Source organism: Bactrocera dorsalis, chromosome 3 (genome assembly GCF_023373825.1).
Source record: "Bactrocera dorsalis isolate Fly_Bdor chromosome 3, ASM2337382v1, whole genome shotgun sequence".
Taxonomy (NCBI): domain Eukaryota; kingdom Metazoa; phylum Arthropoda; class Insecta; order Diptera; family Tephritidae; genus Bactrocera; species Bactrocera dorsalis.
In genome coordinates, this window is record NC_064305.1 from 93136375 (window position 1) to 93164071 (window position 27697).

Genomic DNA, 27697 nt, shown 5'->3' on the forward strand with positions numbered 1-27697 from the left:
TTGCAGTCTGTCGTGCTCTATGTGTTCAGCACTTGAAACTTAATATGAGCGTTCCCTGTCAAAAAATTACAAGTCCGCAGATGGGCGTTTTCGGACTACTGTCACGCCCACTATACGGCTTTAACCGAAACGCTATAAAGTGCCATAACTAAGCACGAATATCTGTGATCAAAAATTTTTTAAAAATTGGGCGTGGCCACGCCCTCTAATAAGGACTCTTACCGACAATATGAAAATGGATGAAATCTGAAGATAACCCTGTTCACTCCTCATATAAAGGTATTATTAAAAACTACTTAAAACGCGATAAATCAATAACTAAATACCCCGGAGACATTTAATTTTACCCGCGAGATGGTATAAAAGGCCTTTAATGGAGCTGAGGTTGAAATTGGACGATGAGTGTGCTAGACCAATTTACACCAAATTCGGTTCATGTCATTATTTTAAGATTTTTATGATACAGTGTTAAAATGGGCATAATCAGACTACAGCCACATCTACTTCCCATAAGCCACTCTGTGGCCAAAAATTGTCCGAATCGCACAAAAACTGTTGAAGCTCCTAGGTATCGACTCTTTGCACCCCAGTACCTATAGTTGACTTTTTACCAATTTGGTTAATGTGTCAGATTTATAACTGGAGGTCTGTGTACTACAATGGGTTGAATGGGCTAATACTTCCTTTAGCCCCCATATACCTAATATAAACATCTTCGTACTTCCGGGAGTTTATACCGCATATATCGGTCAATATGTGAATTATCTTAATAGAATTGAGATAGCGCGTTTTTGTTAAAACGGTATTTATTTGTGCTTAGAATGGATAAAATCGGGTAAAAACTCGCCCTAGCCCCATATAACTAAGAGAGTATAAAAAGTTCGGTAACGCACGAACTTAGCCCTTCCTTACTTGTAACTATTATTTTCCAAGTTAAAATGTGATCTTTTAAATTTTAGGTATGCATATTGTCATTACCAGCACGCATCGCCGCCGTTTGGTTTGGGCCTCATCAAGTATCATCAGCGTGTAGTGTGGGAGTATTTGGCAATCAAGTAAGTATTTACCTAACTCAATTATGACATAATGCGTATATTTAATTTATTTTAAAATGATTATTGCAATTTTAGTTGCGGAAGTGGTAGTGTAATGTTCTAGGAAAAAAATACGCAAAACTGATTATTGCAGTATGTTTCAAAATTGAAATGAAAGCTACTACACAGCTTTACAAAATCCCTGGATATCTTAGAAAATGATCTTTTTAAGTGTCAAGATTACGACCTTACTCATGAAAATGTTGAATATGCTCTAGATTTAAAGATAATTGTATATTTTTTATTTCGATATTTATTGGCTTGATAGTTATAAAAATATGCGAACAATTATGTGAAAAAAATAAAACGATGAATGTAGAATTACAGTCTCCGAATTACTTGACACTCTTATGTCACAGTACGAAAATGGGAGAAACCTAAAGCCACACAAGCCAAACAAATTTTAAATTTTAAAATTTTTTTCACCTTTCAGTATATCGTCACCTGAAATGCAAAATAACGTAACAACATTTTCGGAAATTTATAGTGGCATTAATGAAACTCGAAATAAAATGGAACATGAGTGAAAAAAAAATTTAATATTGGTTAAAACTGGTTTATATCTGAGCGCAGAACCTGATAATTTTGAACATATGTAATATTATGTATGTAATTTGAAGTAATGAAGCGTAATCAATAAGACACTCAATTTCGAATTTTTTGATGATACGTTATTTTGCATTTCAAGTGACGATATAAAGTTATAAGAATATATCGGGAAGAAACTTTACACAAATAGTACCTCTCTCGCGTCTAAAATTTGTTAAAATCGAACCAAAACTGTTCAAGCATTCATTTACCGAATATGTGGTAAAATATCGATTAATCTGTGACATATGTTATTGAAATCTGGGGGAATGTTTTTTGATATAAAAATATACCCTTGCGCCAAAAATCGGATCAATACTTCCTTAGCCCCCATATGCCTAATATCAAGACTTTCGAACTTAAAGTTGACTTTGTACCACATATGTATGTACATATATCGAAAAATATGTGAGTTGTTTTAAAGAAATTGAGAGGGAAAGTTTTTTCTAATAACAGTGTATCTTCGTGCCTGAAATATATAAAATCGAGAGAAAACTTGCCTTAGTCCTCATATAACTGATATCCATGATTTTGAAACGTCCCGCTTAACCGACACGAGAACAAAAAACAATCGGCGATGAATTTCCCGATAATAGTAGTAAAGCGTTAAGTTATTGGAATTAGAAATAAAGATAACTGTATAGCTATTAAATTTGGACTCTTATTTAACAATCCAGTGATCGAACTCAAGAACGAGTTACAAAATAGACGATTTATCCAGAAATCCGTTACAATATGTGTATTGGAGTCACCCTAAAATCCAAGGCTTTGATTTTTGCAAATTGCAAGAGCATGAAATGTTCTGTTACACCCGAACTTAGCCCTTCCTTACTTGTTATTTCAAAGCAGAATTCAAAAATTTAAACTTCAAAAAAATTCGCTACACCAATTTTAAAAAATTCAAATAACCTACGAAATATAAATGTTAATTTCTTCAATTGCATTTTCAAAGCACTTGAATTTTTTTTTAACTATTAAAAAAAAATCCATAATCTTACGACATTTGCGAAAAGAAAATGGTATTGAAAATAGATGTCTTCATATAGATATGTATATTTCCAGATAAAGGGATCACAGAGATGAATGTTATACCGGGTTACACAAATTACGCAGACACATTTAGAATGAGTGAACATAGTTAGTCGTATACATATGTATGTATGTACATAAGTATTAAAAGATTTGTACAGGTCTATAAACAATTATAAATATTTGTTTGAAAAATGCTGTTGAAATTTGTGTTTATTGAGTTTTATTCATATGAACAAACATGACATCCCATGCTGATAATAACAGGACAGTTTTAAGAGATAACCGATTAGTTTTGTATTTTTCACATCCAGGTAACTTTTTCTAAATCTAGAGCGAAGTTTAAAAAAAGGCTATAGGCCATTTAAAAACGGAAAGGCTAAGTGTATTATCATGTTCTCGCAATATGTTACACAGGGTAGGCGTTTTGATTAAAATTGTATTCCCTTCTACAGGTAGTAGATATCGCAAATGGGAGCAAGCGAACCATTGCTATTCCTTTAATAAAAAACTACATAAATTTTCATAATTTTATAACCACCTCATATTTGACACGTTGAGTCATAACGATGCAGCCTTTACAGTCTTAGAATAAAAAAAAAGTTAAATATCGGTTCCAACAAATTATTAGTTACGCATCGCCTATATAGTTTTAGATCGATATCTCAAAGCCTCATCGAAAGACGAACATTTCTATATTGACTCAGCTCGTTATGCTGAGCGTTTATATATGTATATATACACTTTATAGTATAAGACAAACTTAATATTCATTACGGATAGTCCTTATAACCGTTCACTTCCCATAGCCGGACAAGTTTCATGAACACAACGTTTTCACTAATATTTCCATACAAAATCAATTCCTATAATCGGACAAAAGTACTATTTAGGTAATATTTCGTTTTAATTATGTCTGATAAACAGACAAGACTTCATAAAATGTGTAAACAAAATTTTGTACAATTTGTTTTTTAATTCTTATTAATTTGTGAAGATATGCCACAGTTTTTTACGAACAACACGTAAAAGTATCACAGCAAACAAATTAACTTGCGCTGACGCCGTATTTTTTTTTTTTTGTTAGTGCAGTAGAAATATACATAGTTCGGAGTTCCAGCTCTTAGAGTCAGAGAATACATTTTAAACATAGTTTTTTGCCACTCTCCCATATGTGGACAGCTCCCATAGCCGGAAAAAAACCCTGTGACGGTGAGTGGCCGGATATGAGGAATTTCACTGTATACCCGCCTCTTTAAAAATTTAATACATCAAGTTCATTATGCTAACAGATTCAAATAGGAAATTTAAAACATTGGAAACAAAGTTTACCACTCATGCTGTCGATTAGCATTGTGAGACATAGTAACAGAAATTTATAAGTGCTAGCTCCTTAACCAAAATTTAATAATTAATGCTGATTTCTTAAGCACTATTTCTATAGTCTCGCGATGTGTGCAATTGGGATGTTTTCCAAACGGTTGCTTGTAATACACAATAAAACGAGTAAGGAAACGCTAAATTCCGCTGTAACAGCACATTTTATACTGTCACAATGTCACCATCAAAGCTGGCGAAATATATAATATCTTCATAGACTTACTTAGTTTCATTACTATATTTTGCTTTGTGACCGCGATTTTATATTACCATGAGACATACACACATACATAGTATTTTCATAGTACAAAGTCTATTAGAGGAATGAAGATCTAGATACTATCATATGCTATGTTATACTCAAATTACAATTAGGAATTATGTTTACACATTTAGAATCAATCATGTATTTATAATCACAGATACTGCTATAAAATATCGTATAATACTTATGTATATATGCGTCCTTATATTTTTATTTTGTTATTATATTTAGTAATATTATTTTCGTTAACTATTACTATTTATTTCCAGCTTGGCATTGCTGTTGGTTTTGTGCTCCCTCCAATTTTGGTAGGAAACTCGGATGATCTAGAAATAATCGGGAATGATTTATTATTTATGTTCTACTGTTTCGCAGGCTTTACAACCATTTTAATGGTGCTGATGATATTTTGTAAGATGATACTTCTATATACAAATATTTAATGAAATTAAACACTTTTTATTTATACAATTTTTTTTCCTGCATTATGCCCTAACCGGTATATTGTAGCATTTTTTAGATGAATACTGTAAACGATAATAAAAAACGGATATGAAATGTATACATTCTAAAGTCACATAAAGTTTTTGATAACGGAATAATTTTAAAATTTGGACAAGTCAAGGCATCAATTTGTCAGCTGAAATTAGCCGAAAAAATGTCTGTTGCCATTCTGTTGAGTTGCATTTAAAAAAATTCAAAGTTCGAAACTAACTTCAAGAAATCTTATTACGATAAGCCTACAACTCAAAGCCTCTGTGCTTAAAATTGAAATAAAAAAGCTTTATGCTCTCGCAATTTGTAAAGCTCCAAGATGGTGAATTATTTTCATTTTCAATATTATAGATCATAGGATTTACGCAATATAAACAACATCAAAATGATTGCAATTAAAATATTAATAATATCTTAATATTAATAATAAGAATGAAGTCAACAAAAATGGAAAATATTTGCATTGTGTTTAAGAAAACATATCCACTTTATTTCATTAAAATATCACACATTTTGATCGACATAAACCGTTTCAAGTCAGGTCGAAAGCTGGTAAACAGTGTTCGACAACATATTTCTACACAATTTTATGTAGATAACTATCCCAATGACCGAAATATTCAACATAATGTCTCCTAGAATTATATGTAGTAGGTGAAGACTAGGGTGATCAATTTCACAAATTTTGAGCATTAAACTGTAATATATCTTATATTAGACGTTTACTTAATTTTACTAAGGTATCTTACATATTGGCCGAAATTGAAATTCTTATATTAGGTATTTCCGGGCTAGGGAAAAGTTTGACTCGATTTTATCCATTTTTGGCATCACGATAAGTTATTAATACCTCACAAATTAACCGATATAGATACATTCGAACATTAAATCGGGTCGATTTTTTCCTATAAAATCGCATATGCGGGAAATGTTCTACGTATCATTTCAGTTTCATCAGTTTTCAAGATATCTCAATGATATTTAATAAGTAGGTGCATTTATCATTTGTCAGAAAAGGTAAGATCGAGCAACTATCACACATATCACCCTTACAACTGATTATTCAGATTTTTTTTATCTTCGGCTTAAAACTCTCTTACTCGAAACCGATTTTAGCCTCTTAGGCAAAGTTGTTCAAAATGACACTTAGAACATTTCCCGCATACGCGATTTTAAGGGAAAAAATTAAACCGCTCTAATGTACATGATACTAAGTCAACAACATATTGCCAGATTTTCATAGTTTTTAGATATGATATGGCATACCTTCGAGGAACTATTTGGACAAATTTTTATTCCCATATCCGAAAGTAGTCCCTGAGATATAAGCGTGGCACCACCCATCGTCCTATCATTATACTGATTTTTATGAAGCCTTCAAACACGAATACATAAGTACATTTCTTAGCAGTGAAATTTAATGCTTCTGAAGTATTTAATTAATGAGTTATCGCACTTTTAGTAACTTTTAACATAATCGTTATAAGCGGTGGGCGTGCATTCGATTTTACTTTAAAATTTTTCCATTGGCGGTATTTTGGGAGCGTGGTAATGATCAAGATCTCTTGATTCGCCTGCACGGAAAGACGGACAGACATACTGTCAATCGAAACACAACTCTTCTTGTCATACATATCATTGTGATGAATATATATGTATGTATAACTCTATTTCAAGATTAGTTTTACAAACTAAACTATTATACATATGTACCTTTGTCCAACATGTTTCGAGTTTATAAAACATTTGCATATGCATAGTGCACGTATGCCCTTTTTATTGTTTAATATTCTGTGCGAACACGAACCTTATGAATTTATATGAAAATACTTAAATTTTTCTTACTCCAAAACTTATTATAATAACACATATATTATACTGGAATAAGCTTATATTCTTAACTAAATTTTTTAACTATTCAGTTTTTAGAGATAAGCCGCCGACGCCGCCAAATCCAAAGCGATCTACAATTCCTGCAGTTGGTACAGAGTCTGAGGCATCTTTTAAGCGATCGTTGAAGAATTTGGCTATTAATCGTAATTATATACTGCTTTTAATTTCCTACGGTATGAATGTCGGCGTTTTCTATGCGATATCAACTTTACTTAATCCAGTAAGTTCAAATTTGATAATATTTATTACTTAGACAATATCCAAAGAAAACATTTAAACAAATAACAGTTACAGGGTTAGATGAGTTTAACGGTTTCAAAAAATCGAAATTTTTTTATTGTTATTGTTTATCTGAATTTTACAACACCTGTAGAATATTGTCCTAAAATTTTCAAGTTGAACCTATGTAGTTATAATTTCAGAGATACAGCCTTGAGAACTTGTGCGCAAGAGAACTACTTAACTGAATCTCGATCTTCATGAATTTTTATACAGGTCTTTAGATACAATTCTTAAAGTCTAGGATGAAGGATTTTTTTTCGATTACAACTATTTGAAAAAATGGCGAATAATTTTCACTGAAATTTTTGATTTTTTTTGTATAAATGTCTGTCAAAAATCCAATTTTTAGTTTTAGTAAGGAGTTATCCTGCCAACGGGGCGAGGGGTCACCGGAAATAGCGTCGCAATGGCCGAGTTTAAAATATTTTTTCCAAAAATTTCAGACTTTCTTTGTTAATAGTGTATGTTTGTACAACAATAAGTTTTATAGTTGACGATATCAGACTTTGAACATAAACCTTATAAACATTAGCAGCGTAATGGTTCCATTTACGAAGCATCGATTTTGAGTTTCTTTGTTCCATTTATTCACTAGTATTATCGGCTCGTTATTGTGTGTCTAACTTATGTTTGGCTTTGGGCACATATTTTTATTTTTAGTTATTTGGATTTGAATCTATAGTCTGTGCATTTAAAAAGTCGCACTTAATATTGTGTACATCAATCCCAGGTTATGTACTTATATAACCACCATATTCGCCCAGATTTGGTATACTATCACAAAAGGTTATGACTTCCCGACTCATTAGCAATTGCTTTTATTTATAACCGATAAAAAAGGCTTAAAGTACTTTTACAGCTCATCGTTCCATCGAATGCGATATTTGCCGTTCGTCCATAACTCTGCTACTTATAGCAAGGCGAAAGAGGACTTTACTTCTCAACTACCTACTCAGTCCGAAGTAACACCTGTTGGCAAGAGTTATTCTGTGTTGAATTTCGAGGCTGACATTGTTGTTGGCCCATTTGCTTCGGTTTCTTATCCAGTCTGGAGAAAGCAGAATTAACGGCGCGGTTGTTGTGGCCAATGATATCAATATCATCGGCGTACGCCATCAGCTGTACACTCTTATAGAATATTGTACCTGTTCGATTAAGCTCTGCAATAATTTTCTCCAACAGTAGATTAAAGAAGTCTCACGACAGGGAGTCGCCTTGTCTGACAGCTCTTTTGGTACCAAACGGTTTGAAGACGTATTTCCAAATCCTGTCTGAGCTTTTGGTATTGCTCAACATCTGTTTACACAGCCGTATTAGTTTTGCGGGGATACCGCAAAGGGCATAAAGGCAGCTTCTTTTCGTGCTGTTAAAAACAGATTTAAAATCTAAGAAGAGGTGCTGTGTGTCGATCCTTATTTCACAGGTACTTTCTAAGATTTGGCGCATGGGGAATATCTGGTCAGTGGTTGACTTCCCAGGCCAATCAGTTTGTTGATGGTGAGCTTTAACCTTTCACATAATACGCTCATAGAACCTTATACCCGTTGTTGCGGAGGCTTATCCCACGGTAGTTGGCGCAGATTGTAGAGTCTCCTTTTTTTGGGATTGGACAGAGCACATTTAAATTCCAATCGTCTAAATATTCCAAAAAAGTGTCAAAGCTATAGAGATGCATTTCTCCCAGCAACTACATATGTATATACTTGTAGGTACATATACACATACATATTAAATAAATCTGAAAACATAACCGGCCAACGATTTGCATCCAACGAAATGCGTTTTTCTAGTCCTAGTTTGATCAAGTCGAATTAAGGTTACTATTAAGGAAATAATATTTATCAAGATCTTTATCGTGATTTTTATAGGTCAGTTTTTATGACAGCTATGTTTAAGTTATAGTGTTTCAATCTAAACAATTAGTTAGGATATTGTCTTGAACTACTAGTACTTGATTTTGATCGACCAGTTTTTATGGCAGCTGTGTCGCATAGTTGGCCCACATCCGTGATTCCGAAAGCGTGTGCAGGTCGTTATCTTAAGAACTGAGGAACTAATTTGCTTGTATTTAGACTGATGCACAGACAGATGCAAGATGTTATATCGATTTTATAAGGCCTTCGAGGTATCAAATTTATATACATACATCAAAACAATATTAATTTTTTACAAAAATGTAAGCTTATATTTTTAATTTAAATAAGTAGTAATTTGATTAATTAGCCTTTCCTAAATTTTATATTATCGGGCTATGAAAAATAATTGATATATTATATATAATCGTTGATTTTTTTAAATTTGTATACAAATATATTTCTCTAGGTTGTGCTCAAATATTATCCGGGACATGAAGTGGATACCGGTCGCATTGGTTTGACTATTGTTCTTGCAGGCATGATCGGCTCTGTTGTAAGCGGTGTGGTCCTGGACCAAATGCGCAAATTTAAGTAATTACAAAATAATTGTTATTATTTTGCGAATTTATATTTATTTGATTATCTTGAAATTATTTTTACAGAGAAACCACCTTGGCTGTCTATGCCTTCTCTATGGTTGGCATGTGGGTATTTACATTTACCTTAGAAACGGGTAATATCGCTGTGGTCTATGTGACGGCTGGACTTTTGGGGTAAGTACTGGAGGAATAAAATCTTATAGAAATTCATTTTATGAATTTTGTATTCGAATATGTTCTTGATATCTTTTAGAGATCATTTTTTATGTTCTTTACAAATCCTCAGATCATTGCAATATTAAATATCATTTTTTATATTACTAGCACACCATTAAGATATCGGAAAACTACATACTTGCAGAGCAATAAATGTCAAATATCAGTGAATGTTTCTTTTTGAACGTACATTTATGATATATACATATGTACACAAGTACACAAGTACACCTGATTGTAGGAAATTCAGTTAATTCGATTCACTAATGTCCTTCCTATCATGGACATATTCCACAAAAAGTTCTTTAAAATTCACCCGAGAATTTTTGTCATTCATGCCTGCATCTAATAATACCAGGGCTTAAGATTTGCTTTGAGCTCTATTGATTCGTTTGGACCAATATTGCCTGTATACTTCTTTATATTGGACTTTTTTTACTTTAACCTTGAGCTTCTCATCCGGTTCGCATCCGGTGTTTGATTTGCCTATATGTTTCTTTGCACAGGACTTTTTGGCTCGAGCTTTTTATCCGGCTTGAAGAAATAATAATAATAAAATACAATTTCTATAAAGCTTACCGCGGATGGAGGATTGATTGTTTTTATGTAAACAACTCAATGCATGTGCGTTTGTGTATTCGAATCTTATTTGACATGGATTTTTCTAAGTGTATAAAGTTATGACAGCGGCAAATTACTGTCAAAAATTTCTCATGTCCGTAGATTTTGTATGGCGCATACTTAAATAAGCAACGCTGAGCGTCGAAAAATTCCAGTTTGACAGTGTATTAAGAAGTATAGTTGGCTGCAGAAAACGAAAAAATTGTAATCTTCTACCATATAAAAATAAGTCGTGTTTTCCTCCCTGACGCTATAACTCCAGAACGCACGAACCGATTTCCACCGTTTTGCATTCGTTGGAAAGGTCTCGAACTCCGTGAGGTTTACAGCAAAGAAAATTCAGGAAAAATTTCAACAGAAAAGCGAGAAAATCTTTTTTTACATACAGCGCCATCTCTGATACATAGCAATGTATGTACTACAAAACATTATTTTAAGTAGATGGTGCCGGTGCCTGATACATTCTTTGACAGCTACTCATTGTTCTCTGCACAGTTAATTTCATGTGACAAACCGGTATTGTGTTCACTGTGAAATTGTGAAAAAAATAAGTTATTCGTTTCCTACCATTTCAATTGGAAAACAAAAAAATAACGTGTATTGTGCAAATTTTTATTCAATTTCAACAGCAGGCATTTAAGGTGGTAAGTTGAACTGTGTAAATTATGTGGATCGTACATTTGAGGTTAAATTCACCATTCTGTCCATAGTCCAAAAGCCTAGAGGACGACGTGCGAATATCGGCCGCCGCACAAGATATGCAAGCCAGCAACAAGAATACACTTAAGCGAAGAAAGACAATGCCCGATTGAGACAACGCGTGAGGACACGAAGATCATTGGCATCATACAATCGCTTGGCATTCCATGATGTTCCCACTGCGAACTACAGTGATGATGAAAATTTAGATATTGGACCAATGACGACTATATGCCGATATTGCAATGCGTTAAAGTTCAAAAGATAAACGTCTGGATTGTGCTGCGCAAGTGGAAAAGTCAATTTGGATCCATTACATACACCACCACAGCCACTGAAACCATTATTCGATGGAAGTGATCCGGATTCCAGCCATTTTCCTCAATACATCCTTGAATACAATAACTGCTTTCGCATGACTTCCTTTGGAGCTAATGTCATTCGAAAAGGCGGCTTCATGTCGACTTGCAAGGTAAAAGATACAACACACATAACCAATCACTCACACCAACACAATGAATTGCAACACATAACAACTACATGTACACCACACACTACACCATCACACGATCAGAAGTTACACCGTATTCTTCAACAAATGATTGTTTGCAATTACAGATACAAGGATAAATACATATATAATTTGCATGGTTCAATGGTGCCAACACCAGATGAACCGCATTAATTTCTGCAAATATATATCATTTCGTCGATGGTGGATCAGCTGAATGTGCATTTTGGCCACTATTCGATCAAGATGTGACATAGCTTTGGCGTTAGCATCATCTGGAATTGCGGCGACTCTTTTAGATGGCGGTCGTACTGCACATTCTGCGCTTAAGTTCCCCCTAAATTTGAACACAATTGATACTCCAACATGCAATATTTCCCGATACAGTGCAATGGGAAAATTGTTGATGCAATGTAAGCTCATTGTTTGGGATGAGTGCACAATTGCACATAAGAAATCACTTGAAGCACTTAACTTCACACTGAAGGATCTTCGGCGAAATAACAACATCTTTGGCGGCTTGATGATATTGTTGGCAGGCGATTTCAGGCAGACATTGCCAGTAATTCCCCGTGGAACGCCTGCAGATGAATTGAATGCTTGCCTGAAGGCATCACCTTAATGGAATAACGTAAAAACATTATCGCTAACCACTAATATGAGAGTTCAACGTCAAAATGATCAAAGTGCCGCACAATTTTGCAAACAATTGTTAGCTGTTGGAAATGGAAAAGTCCCAGATGATGCGACATCTGGATTAATGACTCTTACCAACGACTTTTGCCGATTTGTAGACTCTCAATTAGCTCTTATTGAAAATGTTTTCCCAAACATTAGTGAGAATTATCAGAATTATGCTTGGTTAAGTCAACGGGCAATTCTTGCGGCAAAAAATAATGATGTACACACACTGAATTTCACCATTCAATTAAAAATTGCTGGCGATATGGTGACATATAAATCCGTTGATTCCATAACAAATCCCGATGATGTAGTAAATTATCCAACGGAGTTTTGGAGCTACCAGGATTTCCACTACATAACTTGCAACTCAAAGTCGGTACAGTTATTGTGATATTGTGTAATTTTAATCTAGCGCGACTTTGCAACGGTACTCGACTTTTGGTAAAAAGACTTATGCCGAATTTAATTGAGGCAACCATTATTAACGGAATACCGAATACCAATGATTCCGACTGATCTTCCGTTTGACTTCAAACGATTGCAATTTCCAGTTCGCCTTGCGTTCGCAATGACAATTAACAAGTCGCAAGGCCAATCGCTTAGTGTTTGCCGGATAAATTTAGAAAATCATTGTTTTTCACACGGGTAGTTATATAGTACGTTGCGTGTTCACGAGTTAGGAAACCATCCGTTTTGTTTGTGTTAACGTCAGACCAAAAAACAAAAAATGTGGTTTACCAAAGAGCACTTCAATGAAACGGATAATTTACGGACATGTATAACGCTTCGATTCAGTATTTACTTTGGATTCAATTTCATTTACTTAGAGAAGTTCAACTAAATAACACTTCATTTTTGTAATCGAAATGAATTCATTACTGTTGTGAAAAATTATCCTTTTCATAACATAAAACGAAGCCATCTTGTGGCGAAACGGAGTTGCTCCATAAAACAAATAGATAGAAATTAATTTGTTTTGCATTTATGTAATTTCTATTGTACTAATCATAGGATTTAAGTGAGAATTTGCCGTAAAGTTGCCGTTTATTTAGGGATATCACTTCGGCGTTAATGCTTAGTGGTAAAAAATGCACCGCTCAAAACTGGTGTATTTGGGTACTCCAATAATAGCGGCCATCACACATGTGCGTTCGATCGGTATGTGTAAACATGCGGTTTACTCGTGTATGGGCTTGTTCGCGTACCGATCCATGTTCGCGAAAATGTTTGATTCTTTACGATCGGTGCGCGAACATGTTTATCGTGTATGGCGTTGTGAGCGCACAAAATCTCATTTCTCTCGTGTCGCCGAGCAGTGAAGATCGCGGACAATTGCAAGTGTTAAGGGGAGAGACTGCTTTAGAAGCTTCAAAAAATCGATTTTTTTTGAGGATTTTTTTGGGAGGAAAAGAAATAATTGATTCAAGCGAAATTTCTAGGCTTTATAGTCATATATTTGAACATCTTTCACAAATTTTTTTAATACGAAATCTTTGATATTCTGCCTTTAGGAAGCAATTACCTGATGCATCTCGCATATGCATTTATCAGGAACAAAAAATTCAAAGAGATTCATGTTTTTTAATAACTTATCTTCTAGTTAAACTAAGAAAATTCCAAAAAAAATTTACTTTATTTTGTTTAAAAATATGTTTATATATATGTTGTAGTTTTTTTAGTTTAAATAGAAGATAATTTTATGCCAAAGATAATAAACTTTTTAAACCGAGAAATCGCGCTTTTCGCTTTTTGCCCAAGCGCTCATATACTTGTATGTACATATCTGTCTGACGCTCGGACACTATTTCCCTTCTAGCTTGGACAATATTTCGAGTTCCAATCTATAACTTTGTTTGTTGTTAGATAATTTTTAAAGAGATTTAAGCGATTGTTTGAATAATAATAAATAATAAAGATTTCGTATCTGAATTTATTGATCTTATAAAAAAATTAATTGGCAATTTGGCAAACGAAAAGTTTTAAATATAAAAATAAAATTGAGAAAAATAAAAGTTGGAATAACTTATTAATGAAATACAAAGAAATAGATAAAAGTGCTGCATTAGAAATAAATTCGAAGAAATGTTCCGCTTGCCTGTCGCACATGTTAACTGTGTGAAGAACGAACGCAAAATGGATTTGTGTGTCGTGTATGGGCAAACGAATTCACACAGATCGAACGCACAAGTATGCCCGTCTATGTCCTCTTTAAGTGTTGCCTTTGGCCCCTACGCTTATGTTGAAAACACCACATATGTACAATAATGTTGTTATATTGTATGTTGAATATTTGTACGGAGAATAGAAATTTGTTTCACAAAATCATCTAATTCTGATTATTGTCAAAAAGATATTATATATATTAAGATTGCGCCCTGAAATTAATATTTTAAATAACAAAATAATATAATAATAATAAATAAAAAAAGCTAAGATTTACAATAACTATAAGATATACTTGTGTTAAAAAGTACTTAATTTCGAATTTATTTATTTTATTTTATTTATTATTTTTATATATTTTACGTTCTACGTTTAGTTTTACTGAATATATGTATTACTCCATAATAATTCAATAAATATGGCTGCTATAATAATAGCAAATAACTATTTGATGGGTCACAATGAGTCATGTGAAGACTTACATATATAGTATAAATATCCTTTTTTTCGCATGCATGAATTTTGAAATTTAATAGTTTGTGTATATATAGTTAAAATATATTACTATCAACAATATATCGTCACCTGAAATGCAAAATAACGTATCATCAAAAAATTCGAAATTGAGTGTCTTATTGATTACGCTTCACTACATCAAATTATATACGTAATATTAAATATGTTCAACATTTTCTGGTTCTGCGGTCATATATAAACCAGTTTTTACCAATATTAATATTTTGTTTCACTCATGTTCCATTTTATTCCGTGTTTCATTCATGCCACTGTAAATTTCTGAAAATGTTGTTACGTTAATTTGCATTTCAAGTGACGATATGTATAAAAAAATTAACTTTCAAAATTCGTGCATACGAAAAAAGATAAAAAGCTAAAATAATACCGACTAAGGATTTTTTAATCTTGAAACTAAGATTTTTTGCTATTGGTTTTATTATTGACAATTGAATTTATTCGATTTTTTTTCAGCTTCTTCATGACCGGCTATTTGCCTGTTGGTTTCGAGTTCGCCGCAGAACTTACATATCCTGAACCAGAAGGTACTTCGTCGGGTTTGCTTAATGCAGCTGCCCAAGTATTTGGTATTGGATTCACGTCTCTATATTCAGAATTATTCTATACCTACGGAGATATTCCAGCCGATGTTTTTATGTCTATTATGTTAGTGTTAGGCACATTAATTACTGGGTTCATAAAACCGGATTTGAGAAGGCAAAATGCAAATCAAGAAAATGCAGCGCCAGAATTCACAGTTTCCGCCGAATCAGTGCAAGTGCAGTCTTCAGACGTTATCATCATCCCATCTGAGAAGCTAAAGGAAATTAGTACGTAGAAATATTTATTTGCTTTTATTATATAATGGTAAACCAGCACCTGAAGTTGATCTTCACATATTTGCAAGCTTTAACGTTATATTTGTTCGTCTTTCAAAAAGACAAATTTTAAATGAAAGGATATGTCTGTTCCGAAATATAAACGAGTAAAATGTATGTATATTTGTTTGTAGGTTTAATGCATATTTAAGTGTTAAATTAGTTTTAAAATAAAAATAATAGAACAGATTAAATATTGGTTGATAATGATATTATTAGTAAAACACCTTTGTTTTTTTTGGCAATTCGACGACATTTTCTCTTCAGCGAGCATACTTTTGAAATCTGAGAACAGGAAATAGTCGCTAAGGACCAGATCTGAAGAATATGATGGAAATTCATGGAATTTTTCCATCGTTTTCATAGACTTGTAACATGGTGCCTTGTCTTAGCGAAAGAGCACTTTCATTTTCTACAAATGCGTCCGTTTCTCGACGATTTTATCCTTCACACGGCCCAATAACGCTATGTAATAGTCGCTGTTGATGGTCTTACCTTTTTTGGTTTTTCGTCGATAACAAGCTCTTTTGGGCATTCAACGTTTTCGCTGTTCATTTCACCACGTCTGAACTTAGCATACCAACCCTTGATGGCTGATTTTTCTGGAGCAGTCTCTAGAAACTCGCCGTCAAGCCAAGTTTTTGCTTCAACTGTATCCCTTCATCATTATTTTATCAACACGAGAAATTTATTTTTGTCACTTTTTTTCACAATAACAAAAGTCGTTTTACGCAAAATGATATACATAATTTACAAACTAATAATCCGTCAGGTAACAAATTTTGCACCCGCCTTTAGAAGGTTAAGGCTGATATGGATTTAATTCTAGTAGCGCCAAGGAGAGGAGTTCATTAGTTCCTTAATGGGAAGCATGCGGACCTCCCTATGCAAATGTTTAACCGTTAACCGAAGACATCCAGAAATATCCTGTAATTGTCCGGAGTCTAATGTTTTAACACGACTGAAGCTTCTTCGTCTGCGTTTCACTACATCAAGGAGAACATACATAGTAAGGGTGCGGCATAGTTTATGACCGCTCGACTGATTACCTTGTGCCAACAACCTTACTTTGTCTTTTTCTCACGAGCTGCCCGCTGCCGACTTGAGGATATTGTTGCGGCTATGTACTTTGGCAGTTATCGCGAACGTATGAAGGGAATAGGAGCACACGTAGCGATAAAGTTCGGATATATAGCCGCTTATTTTTAGGCATATGTATGCAAAATGTGGAAGCTAAACAGCAATTAGAAGGGACACCACCCTTCTAAACCTAGCGGTTTAATTCTTCTTAATTTAGAATTTTGACCTAAAAATGAACAATTCGATAGCATCTAACTAGTAGCGTTGTATGATTGACTTTATCAAAAGCTTCTGACAAGTCCAACGTTACGAAGATCGTCCTCTCACAGGGTGGTTTTTAATTCATGTTATGAACTATCTAGCGTTGTATGATTGACTTTATCAAAAGCTTCTGACAAGTCCAACGTTACGAAGATCGTCCTCTCACAGGGTGGTTTTTAATTCATGTTATGAACTATCTAGGCGTTTATGACGCTAAATGCTGTGCACTTTGTGAAATCCATATTGAAGGTCTATTAGACTCAGGTGGTAAGTGAAGGCCTCAAGTACCATCACTACTGGGGCAATGCGAGTTATCGGACGATAAGACTCCCCTTGGTTGGCGCTTTTCCTAGATTTCATAAGATGGGCCACCAAAGGATTTTCATTAAGGTAGGTGCAATGTGAACTGCGGGTCAAAATAATTTGCGCACTTCTTTAGGAGGCATGGCCATCGGATAGAATTTCAAGCCAATCGACATAACTCTTCGAATAAGACAAGTACTTGACAGTAGTCCAAGTTGATATAAATTATTCGGGTTTCACAGGAATCGGCTTGACATAAGATGTCGCGTTCGTTTGCTAGAACAGCTGCTTCACGCGGCTGGGAAATTGATACGGAGGTCCACAATTCTTCCAGACGGAAAAAATAAGCGGTAACTTCTCCAATCACCTTGCGGATTTCATGTTTGCAAACGATTACGTCCGTAGGAATGCGTAGCGCGGTGAAAGTGTTCTCATTAAATTCTGTGAAGTCAACCCAGTTCGCTTTTGTTAAACAAGGTGCGGTTGTCCAGAGAGTCTGATGCGAAGGTTAGCATAGATCGCCAGGTTATGCTATTTATCAAACCACCTCTAGGGATGATAACATCCGGTGAGCTATTGCAAATGCCCATAATTCTGGTAAGGTCTTTGCATTTATTATGCAGAATTTCGAATGGTCTATCTATTCCGCAAACTCCGTCCCACTACGATCATAAAACATGCACGAATGCCAAAGATCGTGGTGCGAATTAAATTAGTACCAAACGGATTTCACCACTAAATACCTCTGTTCGGGTGATATCCTGATGGACAACAAGTTACTGGGGTATGAATATGTACATATACATATGTACGTATTAGATTTTTCGAACTCGACATAGCGACTACGACCGCCTTTATTCCAAAAAAATAAACAAAACAAGAAAACAAGTCGTGAGGAAAAAAATGTGTAATGATATGTATATATGTATGTATATGATATGCTTACATTATACAGTACAAGTGCATTTCAAGAAGTGTGACACTAACAAACGACGAAAAAGGTGTATTTTCGTTTTACTTTGTCTGCACAACGATTTGAAAGCATTCACTTTATATATATCCAAAAATGCATAAATTTACCGGAAGGAAAATGTGATCAATGATAAAGGTAACATCTCCAATAATATATCAACGTATGATTTTTGTTAATTAAAATATTTTTTATATAGTATGTTTTAAAAGGCATACGTTATTTTATAAACACTTTATATATAAGATAAAAAGAATTTATAGTTATAAACATTAATTTTATTAATTATTAATATAAATAAGTTCATACATATAAAATAGTGTAAGTTATACATATATCCGAATATGTGTGACAAATAATATACGATTCAATACTAAACGATTTAAAACAGCAAAGGACAAATAGCTATTTTCATAAAATTAAATGTAGATAATTTGTTAGTTTTTCGACATTTTTAGATAAGCAGTACGTAGCAGCAATATAAAAATTTTCTTTATACGAAATATAAAGATAGAAATATATAATCATAATATACTATACTATTTACCTATTCAAATAGTAGAAAACTTAACTGTGTGTTTAAAAAGTAAAAGTGCATAACACCATTTAAAATCCTCCGCAATATACATATTTTATATTTTTTATAATAATTGTAGCACTAGTATTACCAAATTGAATCCGATCTTTTCTATTTACTTTTGATTAAACATTTTAAAGTAGACCTCGGAAAAAGTAATAAAATAAAATATATGAACGAAAATTGATATCCTCAAAATTTATATTCTAATAAATATTTATGATTCGTAATTTGAAGTCAACAATTACTAGTTGATGATATATCATCACTGCGGCGGTCCCCAAGCGCGCAGCAATAGTAAGACTTTATTGAAGTAAGCACACCAAAGTTCTCGCTCTTCTTTCGTATCAGCTGAAAGCAGGTATCTTACAATTGTGTTGCGGCCATTTGGAACAATAATGAGTGATTCTACGTCTGTTTCTTTTGCGGGTCGCTCGAATTCGAGCATCATTGTGTTAAGACGGGCACATATGTCACGAGGCGCTACGGTTACTTTCTGTGTATGACAAGCATACAAATCGATGGTGCCGATAGGCGTTTTTTTACGCTCATCATCTGGGTACTTCCAATAATTAAGTACACTTCCATTTAAATAACACCAGCGTCGATGCCAAGCCCCGAAACCAGAAATGTCTTCAAACATCGTTAGAAAGCCGCGATGTTCAACCAAAACAGATAATTCACAATTAGCTTTCATATGCACAACTCCTTCCAATGGACTTACACCAAGAATCTATATTGTAATTTTAATAAAAGCAGAAATGAGAAAAATATTGCAACAATACAAATCAGACATACTTGTGTTAGGGTCCATGAGGTCCGCTGTATCTCACGTAAAGAAAATATGGCAAAACCATATTGCACCAATGCCGGCGTGCGCACGACGTTTGGCCCCGCAGGGCTTTGTACTGGAGGCATAACTAATCGATTTTCACTACCCTTCTTTTTAGGGGTTTTTATGCCACACTTTTTATTCAAATTAATATGATATTTTACTTCGTGAGGCAAAACTTCTCGCTGGGCAGTCATACCGTAAATTTCTAGGGTAATCTAGATGTTGACATAGCAAAGACATGGATAAAATAATTTACAATTTTAACAATGAATGCCAATCATACAACATACCCTAAAATCTGCATAAACGTTATTCATTATCAAAACATCAGGGAATTTAACGGCCAGCAGGCCAGGAAGAGTAGGTACTGTCTTTGTGGCCAAAACATATTCATTGTACTTTAGTAAACAAACCAAATGATGGCCGGAAATGGTATCCGCAGCTAGTTTGCGTATGTAGTCTTGTCGTAATGGTATAGTTATTTCTTTAACTGTAAGGCGTCCTTTATCTCGTAAAGAACCTGTTGGGCGCAAGCACTTCTCTACTCGTAAACGTTGTACTTCATCTAAACAGGCCTGACGGCGATGAGCTGTAAATGAGAACATTTTTAAATATTCTTAAAAATTACAAAATAAAAAATAGCTACAACAGCAACTAACTTACTTGCTACAAGTAAATGCCGCTCGCCCTCAACCGACTCAGTTGATCCCGAAAATTCAATAGTAGCAGCACATAAGTTCAATGCTTGACTTGTTTGTGCAATCACCGTCTGCTGTTTACATACTTCGTCCAGTAGTTTTTTGATTTTTTCTTCCACTAAGTGAGTATCATCTGTATCTATTTCGTCTTGTAAACTATTGACTTGTGTCTCAACTTCCTCAACAAGGTAGGTTTCATCGTTTTTGACTTCTTTTATATCATTTTTATGCTCAATTTTCAGTGCTGCAGGGGTAGCGTTACTGATGTCGGAGCGTAAGATCTTCCTTTCTTTACTCACCTTTCGAATTGGAGTAGAATTAGCGCTCTGTAAGGAAAGTAAATGGTAAGATTATGAATATATTTTAGTAAGTGTTCCTTGCCCATGCAAGAATGACCCTATATTTCTAGGAAAATAAAAAAATATATAATCACATTATCGCTCTGTTGGCGTCTGTAAAAACTGACTGTATGTACCAAGGTGACCATATTGTTCTCGTTTTCGCGATTGATACTCAATTCAGATTTCACCGGTTGTGTCGCGTACAAAGAGGTTGCTGAATTTGGAATTGGTGATATCTTATTTGCTTCTGTTGCAATTTTATAATTTTCGTCTTTTTTTGATGATTTATGAAAAGAAAAGCTATTGGAAGCAGTTGTCCCTTTGTTCTAAAGATTAAACAATTTATTAAATAAAAACGTTGATTATTGGAAAATACTTACTTCTTTTGACAGATGAATTATACTTTCAGATTCATTCGCATAATCACAGCTTCCCTGTGTATCGTCATCAATGCCATCTTCTTCCAAAGCCTCATCTAAGTAATCGTTAATACCCAATGAAGTGTCAGAAGAATTCAATGAGCTATCTTCACAGCCAAAATATTCGTTATCACCACAAGTTTTCTGCTATTTCAATAGACGAACTTTAACTTAAAGCTTTTATAATAATTTATTTTTGTCAAAATACAAACCTCCATTTGTTTGTTTTGTTGTTGTTTTTGTTGGTGATCGTCATTCTTTTGTACAGCATGCATTATCTCACGCCCCAAACTAATGTTGCAGATGTCTATGCTGCTGTCATCTGCCTCCTCTGAATACATGTCACTATAAGTAATAACATAATATTATGAATAGAAAAGAAATGCAAAATTTCAATTTAACTAAAGTTTATTAGTTGACAATTATATTGAGCCTATTTTGTATTAAATTATTAGCTAATCTTTGTAAAGATAACTTTTTAGTTATCTGATGTTCATTCAATACACATCAAACATAGCAAACATGAATAAAGACGATCAGCCCACCTTCCATCTCCATTCATACTATCTAAGTCGCTAGTTTCATGTTTTTTAGTTAGCATCTGACCATGTTCATCTGCGGTACTCTGGTCAGACATAATTGCAGTAGTGGCACCACTGCCTCTATTCGATTCCGATGCCAAGTTTCTCAATTCCAAATCTGATAGTGCCGGATACAAACTACTTACAGCAGTTTTGCGTGCGCGTTTGCTTTCCTCGTCAGTAACTTCGCTAGCTGCAAAAAAAAGAGGATAGCAATTTTCAGTTTTATAGAAATGAAATGAGATCAAAAATTAATGTTCTCACGAGAATGCCGTTTGTTTTTCATAGTTAAACTTTCTTTGGGCATCGGAGGTGGTGGTGGTGGTGACGTAGGATGTGCGATAGTGGTATTTTTCGTATTATCAAAATTAAGCGATGTTTCCTTAGTTCCAGATGACTCCAATATGTTCTCTTTGCTTTCATTTATATATTTTTGTTTGTGAAATCGATTTGCAATAACTTGCATATCATTTTTACGTTGCTTTTGTATATCAGATTTTATTTTGCTCTCTGCCATGGTACATGTGTTTGAAACAAGCGCAGCTACTTTTTCACGCAATTTACTTTCGTTGCTGGGTTTCGATGTTTTCAAATTTAAATTTCCATTAGTAAACAAAACGTCGGCATTAGTTGCTGTAACATATAAAATAATTATTATATATTATATATTATTATCTTCTTTTGTCACCTTTGGCACCATCTCCTTTATGTTGCACAGTGTGCTCATTCTGAATTTTGCTTATAGGCGGAGCCATTCCGAGAGCAGCTTTCGGAATAAGGGCTTCCCCTTTATTCCGTTCAAATAATTGCATACGTTCCTTGAGCGATAATTCTGTCGGATCTTTTTGTGGCTTTTGTGCTTCTTGACAAGCGCTAACTTTTTTCTCAAAAGCAGCCGTTCGTCCAGAAACTAAACCAATATTAACATTTGTGAATTTTCGTTCCTTATGGTCAATCATATTACATTTATCCTCCAAAATTTTTGAAAATGTGCTGGCCAACTTAGCCACTTTAGGCTGATGTGCAGCATTTTTTACATCATCATCTCCTTGTTTTTCTGTCGACTTACTTTTTTCATCTTTTGTGTAGTCATAAGCAAGTTTCACAACAGATGATTTACGTCTTTGAAATCCCTGGGCTTCAAGTGAATTAAACAGCAGGGGATCCCATGTCAATTGTTTTGTATTACAGGGCGGTTGTGTGGTATTCCCTGGTTTTTTTTCCTTCGTTGACAAATTCTCTGTTAGTGTGTTTTCGTGTCCCTCTTTATATGCATTGTTTGATAATTTCGTACCTTGTAAAGTAGCTATCGGTACATTTGAAATTTTTCTACTTGGTAAATCTGGCTTAGGTGGCGGTAGTGAACTAAGTGGATGCGGGTCGTGATGAGTGGTGTCATCTTCCCACTGATTGATAGAACTCGCAAGTTCGACTAATTTTCCTAAACGTTGTTTGGAACGTTTAGTACTTTTCCCATCACATTCATCAACAGGAGAATCAGAATGGAAATCCCCCTCGGTTCGGTGTATTGGCGATGAAAGGTCATTGGGGTTGGCATAAAGTGCACCAAGGCGCTGTAAACGACTTCGTGAAGTATCTCGTATTTTAGATGTCGTTTGTTCCAATGCTGTTTTAATGTGGCTGACATCATTATTGACAATATCTTGCTCTTCTACTTGAACTTCAACCTAATAAAAAAATTTCAATATTCAATAATTTTCGTAGATCTTTATCAAATTACCTCCATGTTTTTATTTGTCACTATATTGATTTCAATTCCTAAATCCATATTTTGCTTATTCACCGCCGAAAACTGACGATGAACTTTTTGCTCCGTATTCGACAAACTCGCAGTATTATTAACAACCTTTTCAATAACTTCCAACTTATTGCAATTTAAACCACTTTCATTTTTTGCGCTGGTTCCTTTACGTGATGTAGCTTGCAAAGATGCCGCTACAGCAGGCTGAACAGTTATCTGCTGTGTTTGGAATGTTTGTTTTTGTTGAGTTCTACTTTCCACATCACCGACTTCGACGGATTTGGCAATATTAAACTCTCTGGCACTCTCGATAAGAGGATGTTTACTTGCCTTACTTATACCTAAAAGTCTACTACGTTGTTCTGCCTTTTCAAGAATTCGCTAAAGTTGTGCATTTATGTACAATTTAAAATAATTAGTTATTGAAACTCTATACACACATACATTTTTACTTTAATACACACGAGTAACGTACCTGGGTAAAAGGATCCATTTCTCGTATAACTTTAATTATTCAAATCAAAATAATTGTTATTTCACAAATGCCACCAATTACAGTATCTTTGCTATCCACCACAAGTTTATTCCTGCTGATGATTCTTTGTTTGATTAAAATATCTTAGCAAACGTAATAAATCCAACCGAAGCTTATTAAAATCGACGTTGATGATTACTGCTGACGGCTTTTTGAATTATACCTATTCAGCAGAATTCAGCAAACCAACTTTCTTCTGAATTACAAAGGTTGCCAAGCGTGTCATTCAGAAAACTTTAGTGTTTTTTTAATGAAAATTATTTTTATGAAATAATATCAATTGAACACCAAAAGTCTCTTTATAGATAGCTTCTCACTTATCTATGAAACACGTTATCCTTTTGAATACGAAATAGTCTTTATATGCAGAGCACGTAATGATAATTGAAGTTAAAATTGAACAAACGTTCCTCAATATGCGTATCTTCCATTTTTAACTCTGCTTGCTCCGACTACTAGTTTTATTATTTTCATTATAATGGAACTATTAAACCACTTGTACGTATTATTAGGCGCTTAATAAACAAATTCACTGATGTCAGAACAAGAGTCGATTGAGAATTATAATCGTTTCACCAACAATAGTTATCGATATTTAATAAAAAATTACCCTGGACATCTGCAATAATCAGCTGTTTGATGCTAGTTTTAATAGGAAGGGTAACGAAATTAGATTAAAATTAAAAATGTGTTCGCCGTTTGTTCGTCGCTTTTCCATATTTGCATTGAGAAGGACTCAGCAAAAAAATGCACTAGGTGGGAATAGTTTGGTGAATAAGGTGGCAATTACGAACGACGGGGCCGTTTGTGTTGCATGGCATCCTGAGGCAGATTTTCCATATGAATGTTCCAAACCAATCCCATATGCCACCAATGACCAGAATAAAACATTAATCGCAGACAAACGCAATGAAAATACAATTAGTGCTTTCAAAACAAAAACACCGGAAATAGCTCGTCAGGAGCTTATGCAACTCACTTTTACTACAAAGCATCGTTGGTTCCCAAGATCACGCGATAAGCGTGCTAAACGTACACCAATGGACCGGCCTTATTTGTAATAAATCTTATAATTTAAGTTATTTGCTTTATTATTCAAATATATGGTACCAAAAATGTCTATTCTACACGACGTTTTTTTAATATGCTACCTAATATTGCCGATATGGTTGGCAGCTCAATATTAGTTTGCTGACCAGTTGTTTGTTTCGTTTGTGCGAGGTTGCGGTGTTGAGGGAATGTGGGCATCAATTTTGGGTCACACGCTGTAAACGAAATTTCGCATTTTATTTGATAAATAAACTCTTAAATCATAATTACGCAATGGTGGTTCCTTAAAATAGCTGCTCTGCAAACATTCTTCGGCCGTAGCACGTTTTTTGGGATCATACATGAATAGGAAGTTTAAGAGTCGTAATCCGGCTGCAGTCAAATATTGAAATTTTGGTTTTAAATTATTATAAGGTTGTTGTTTTAGTGTGAAATTTTCAAGTGCCGGCATTTTAAGAAATTCAGGCCAAATGTTTTCTGATGGAGTCCCAAGCAAATCTGTTATCAAATCTAATTGCCCAAGTTCTGTATTACCAGGTAGCAGCGGCTTATGAGACAATAGTTCACCTAGGATGCACCCGACAGCCCACATATCCACAGCTGTTGTTTGGATTGGCGATCCCAATAATAATTCTGGTGAACGGTACCACAGAGTTACTACTTGTGGTGTCATAGTTGTAGATGGTTCACCATAAAGCCTAGCAAGACCAAAGTCAGCTATGTAAATAATTTAAAATTATAATTTAGCGCGATTATAACGACATACATATATACCTATTTTAACACACCCCTTGTCAGTCATTAATAAGTTAGACACTTTTAAGTCACGATGGATTATATATCTGGAATGCATATACTCCAATCCATGCAAAACTTGTAAAATAATACATTTAACTTCCGACTCTGAAAAAGGCTGCACCATATTGTCGAGTAATGATGCCAAGTCCTGTTCACAGTACTCCATTACAAGAAATATGCTTTTCGAAAGTTTAATAAATAAGTATAATTTTAATATTTTAGAAAATATTTACCTTTCTAAGCTTTTGCCTACTACTACATCAATGAGATTTACAATATTTTCATGGTTACAAGCTTTCAGAATCATTATTTCTCGTAATCCGCTGATAGGTAAACCATCTTTTTCTTGATCCATTCGTACTTTTTTTAAAGCAACTATACTATTTGTTCGAGAATCTCTGGCCCGATCTGTGAATCAACATTCAAAGAGCACATTCTTCTATTTACATGTTTATTATACTTACAAACTATACCGTATGTGCCTTCTCCAATGCGATTTAATTTTTCAAAATCAGTAACTGCACGACATCGTCCATGCTGCATAAAAGATCGCGTTGTTATCATGCATAAATTAAAATAAAATATAAACAAACCACATCGCAATCCTTTATGTCAATCGGTTCCCCGCTTTTTATAGACATCAAGTAACCTTTTCTGGTTACCGGAGCTTGAGGATCTGAGGATTTTATGTGCTCGACAGCTTCTGACATCTTACTTGGTTTTGTAATTAAAGATAAATCTATTGACAATAAGTGTTTACAATAAAACAATATATATATATATATATTTATACTTTTTTGTTGACTACTTCCAAATAACTAAAGATCTACGTATGTACAAAAATTTACTCTTACAGGGCATCTCGGCAGTCAATATATGATTTCTAAAAGTCTGTATAGCTGGCAACATTGCTAACGGGGCATCTCGGCAAGCAAAAATTTATTGTATACTAACTGTATTGCTTTGCGTATTGCCTGTGGAGACTCCATATTGCTTATGGAATACATATAATTAAATAGGTTAACAATTAACATTAAAATATTAATCATACATATACATGAATATGTAGCTAATTACTATCTTTCATGGTTTGCCAAAATAAATTACAGTTTACGCAACAAAACATAAGACCCTGGCATTTCATCTTTCCTACATTTATACAACCAAAAATATGTTTATAAGTACATGTTGCCGCTCCGAATTTTCTGTAGAAATATTAAAATGACAGTTCAAGATAAATATTTAGACATTTATTGATAAATATTATGTAAATTACTATATACATCGGCAATATTGCTTCCAATACGGATATTTAGAAATCATATATGTATGCCTGTCGATATGCCCCGCTAAGGAACACAAAGAATTTAACCGAATCTCGGTTAATTAAAGGGTGATTTGATCGATAGTTAGCTTGCAGGGAATGTATGAAATCAAGACCTCATAAATAAGTTTTGTAGCATAGCATAAAGTTTAAACTATAAAATACACTGATTTTAATGCGGTGATGTAAACTATTTGATTATTTAGTTACATGTACATATGACTGTACAATGTATTGTAGTCTACAAAATCTTTACAGAAAGAATACTTTCTTTAATAAATTTGTACGTCTTACTTTAATTGATATTAACGCTAATATTGTGTATATTATTAACGACTTATAATTGCAAAATTTGTACAAAATACCTTATACATACATATACATATAAAAATAAATT

General features: G+C 34.0%; 4 protein-coding genes across 14 annotated transcripts in view; 2 read left to right on the plus strand and 2 right to left on the minus strand.

The window, feature by feature from the left end:
• The window catches only part of LOC105230685 (feline leukemia virus subgroup C receptor-related protein 2), a 29449-nt gene extending 13459 nt beyond the window's left edge, over positions 1–15990 (plus strand). For all 6 annotated transcript variants that reach the window (XM_049453100.1, XM_049453101.1, XM_049453102.1 and 3 more), the window contains 6 exons: positions 960–1055; positions 4626–4767; positions 6774–6964; positions 9349–9473; positions 9545–9655; positions 15363–15990. In XM_049453100.1, the coding sequence (XP_049309057.1) occupies positions 960–1055; positions 4626–4767; positions 6774–6964; positions 9349–9473; positions 9545–9655; positions 15363–15726 (1029 nt within the window). In that variant the 3' untranslated portion in view covers positions 15727–15990. The remainder of the gene's footprint in view (positions 1–959; positions 1056–4625; positions 4768–6773; positions 6965–9348; positions 9474–9544; positions 9656–15362) is intronic.
• A 1984-nt stretch (positions 15991–17974) lies between these two features.
• Positions 17975–24332, minus strand: LOC105230686 (anillin). Of its 6 annotated transcripts, none has more exons than XM_011211631.4 (12): positions 24069–24332; positions 23573–23974; positions 22520–23519; positions 22096–22464; positions 21796–22024; positions 21463–21595; positions 21212–21397; positions 20966–21157; positions 20456–20816; positions 20083–20381; positions 19756–20007; positions 17975–19690 (listed from the first exon to the last, which is right to left on the minus strand). In XM_011211631.4, exons 1-12 carry the CDS (start codon positions 24084–24086, stop codon positions 19223–19225), a joined length of 3909 nt encoding a protein of 1302 aa, XP_011209933.2. In that variant the 5' UTR covers positions 24087–24332; the 3' UTR covers positions 17975–19222. The 6 variants fall into 6 exon arrangements, with proteins under 6 accessions (XP_011209933.2, XP_049309056.1, XP_029408020.2 ...); XM_049453099.1 differs by having other exon boundaries at positions 17976–19690; positions 21212–21394; positions 24069–24329; XM_029552160.2 differs by having other exon boundaries at positions 18510–19690; positions 20957–21157.
• Positions 24333–24751: 419 nt separating this feature from the next.
• On the plus strand, positions 24752–25255 carry LOC105230688 (39S ribosomal protein L42, mitochondrial). The gene has a single exon (XM_011211636.4). The coding sequence runs from the start codon at positions 24815–24817 to the stop codon at positions 25187–25189; it is 375 nt and encodes a 124-aa protein (XP_011209938.1). The 5' UTR covers positions 24752–24814; the 3' UTR covers positions 25190–25255.
• On the minus strand, positions 25180–26815 carry LOC105230687 (cyclin-dependent kinase 10). The gene is made up of 7 exons (XM_011211633.4): positions 26770–26815; positions 26570–26715; positions 26441–26513; positions 26210–26384; positions 25953–26155; positions 25449–25895; positions 25180–25393 (listed from the first exon to the last, which is right to left on the minus strand). Exons 2-7 carry the CDS (start codon positions 26684–26686, stop codon positions 25248–25250), a joined length of 1161 nt encoding a protein of 386 aa, XP_011209935.1. The 5' UTR covers positions 26687–26715; positions 26770–26815; the 3' UTR covers positions 25180–25247.
• Positions 26816–27697: the final 882 nt, after the last annotated feature.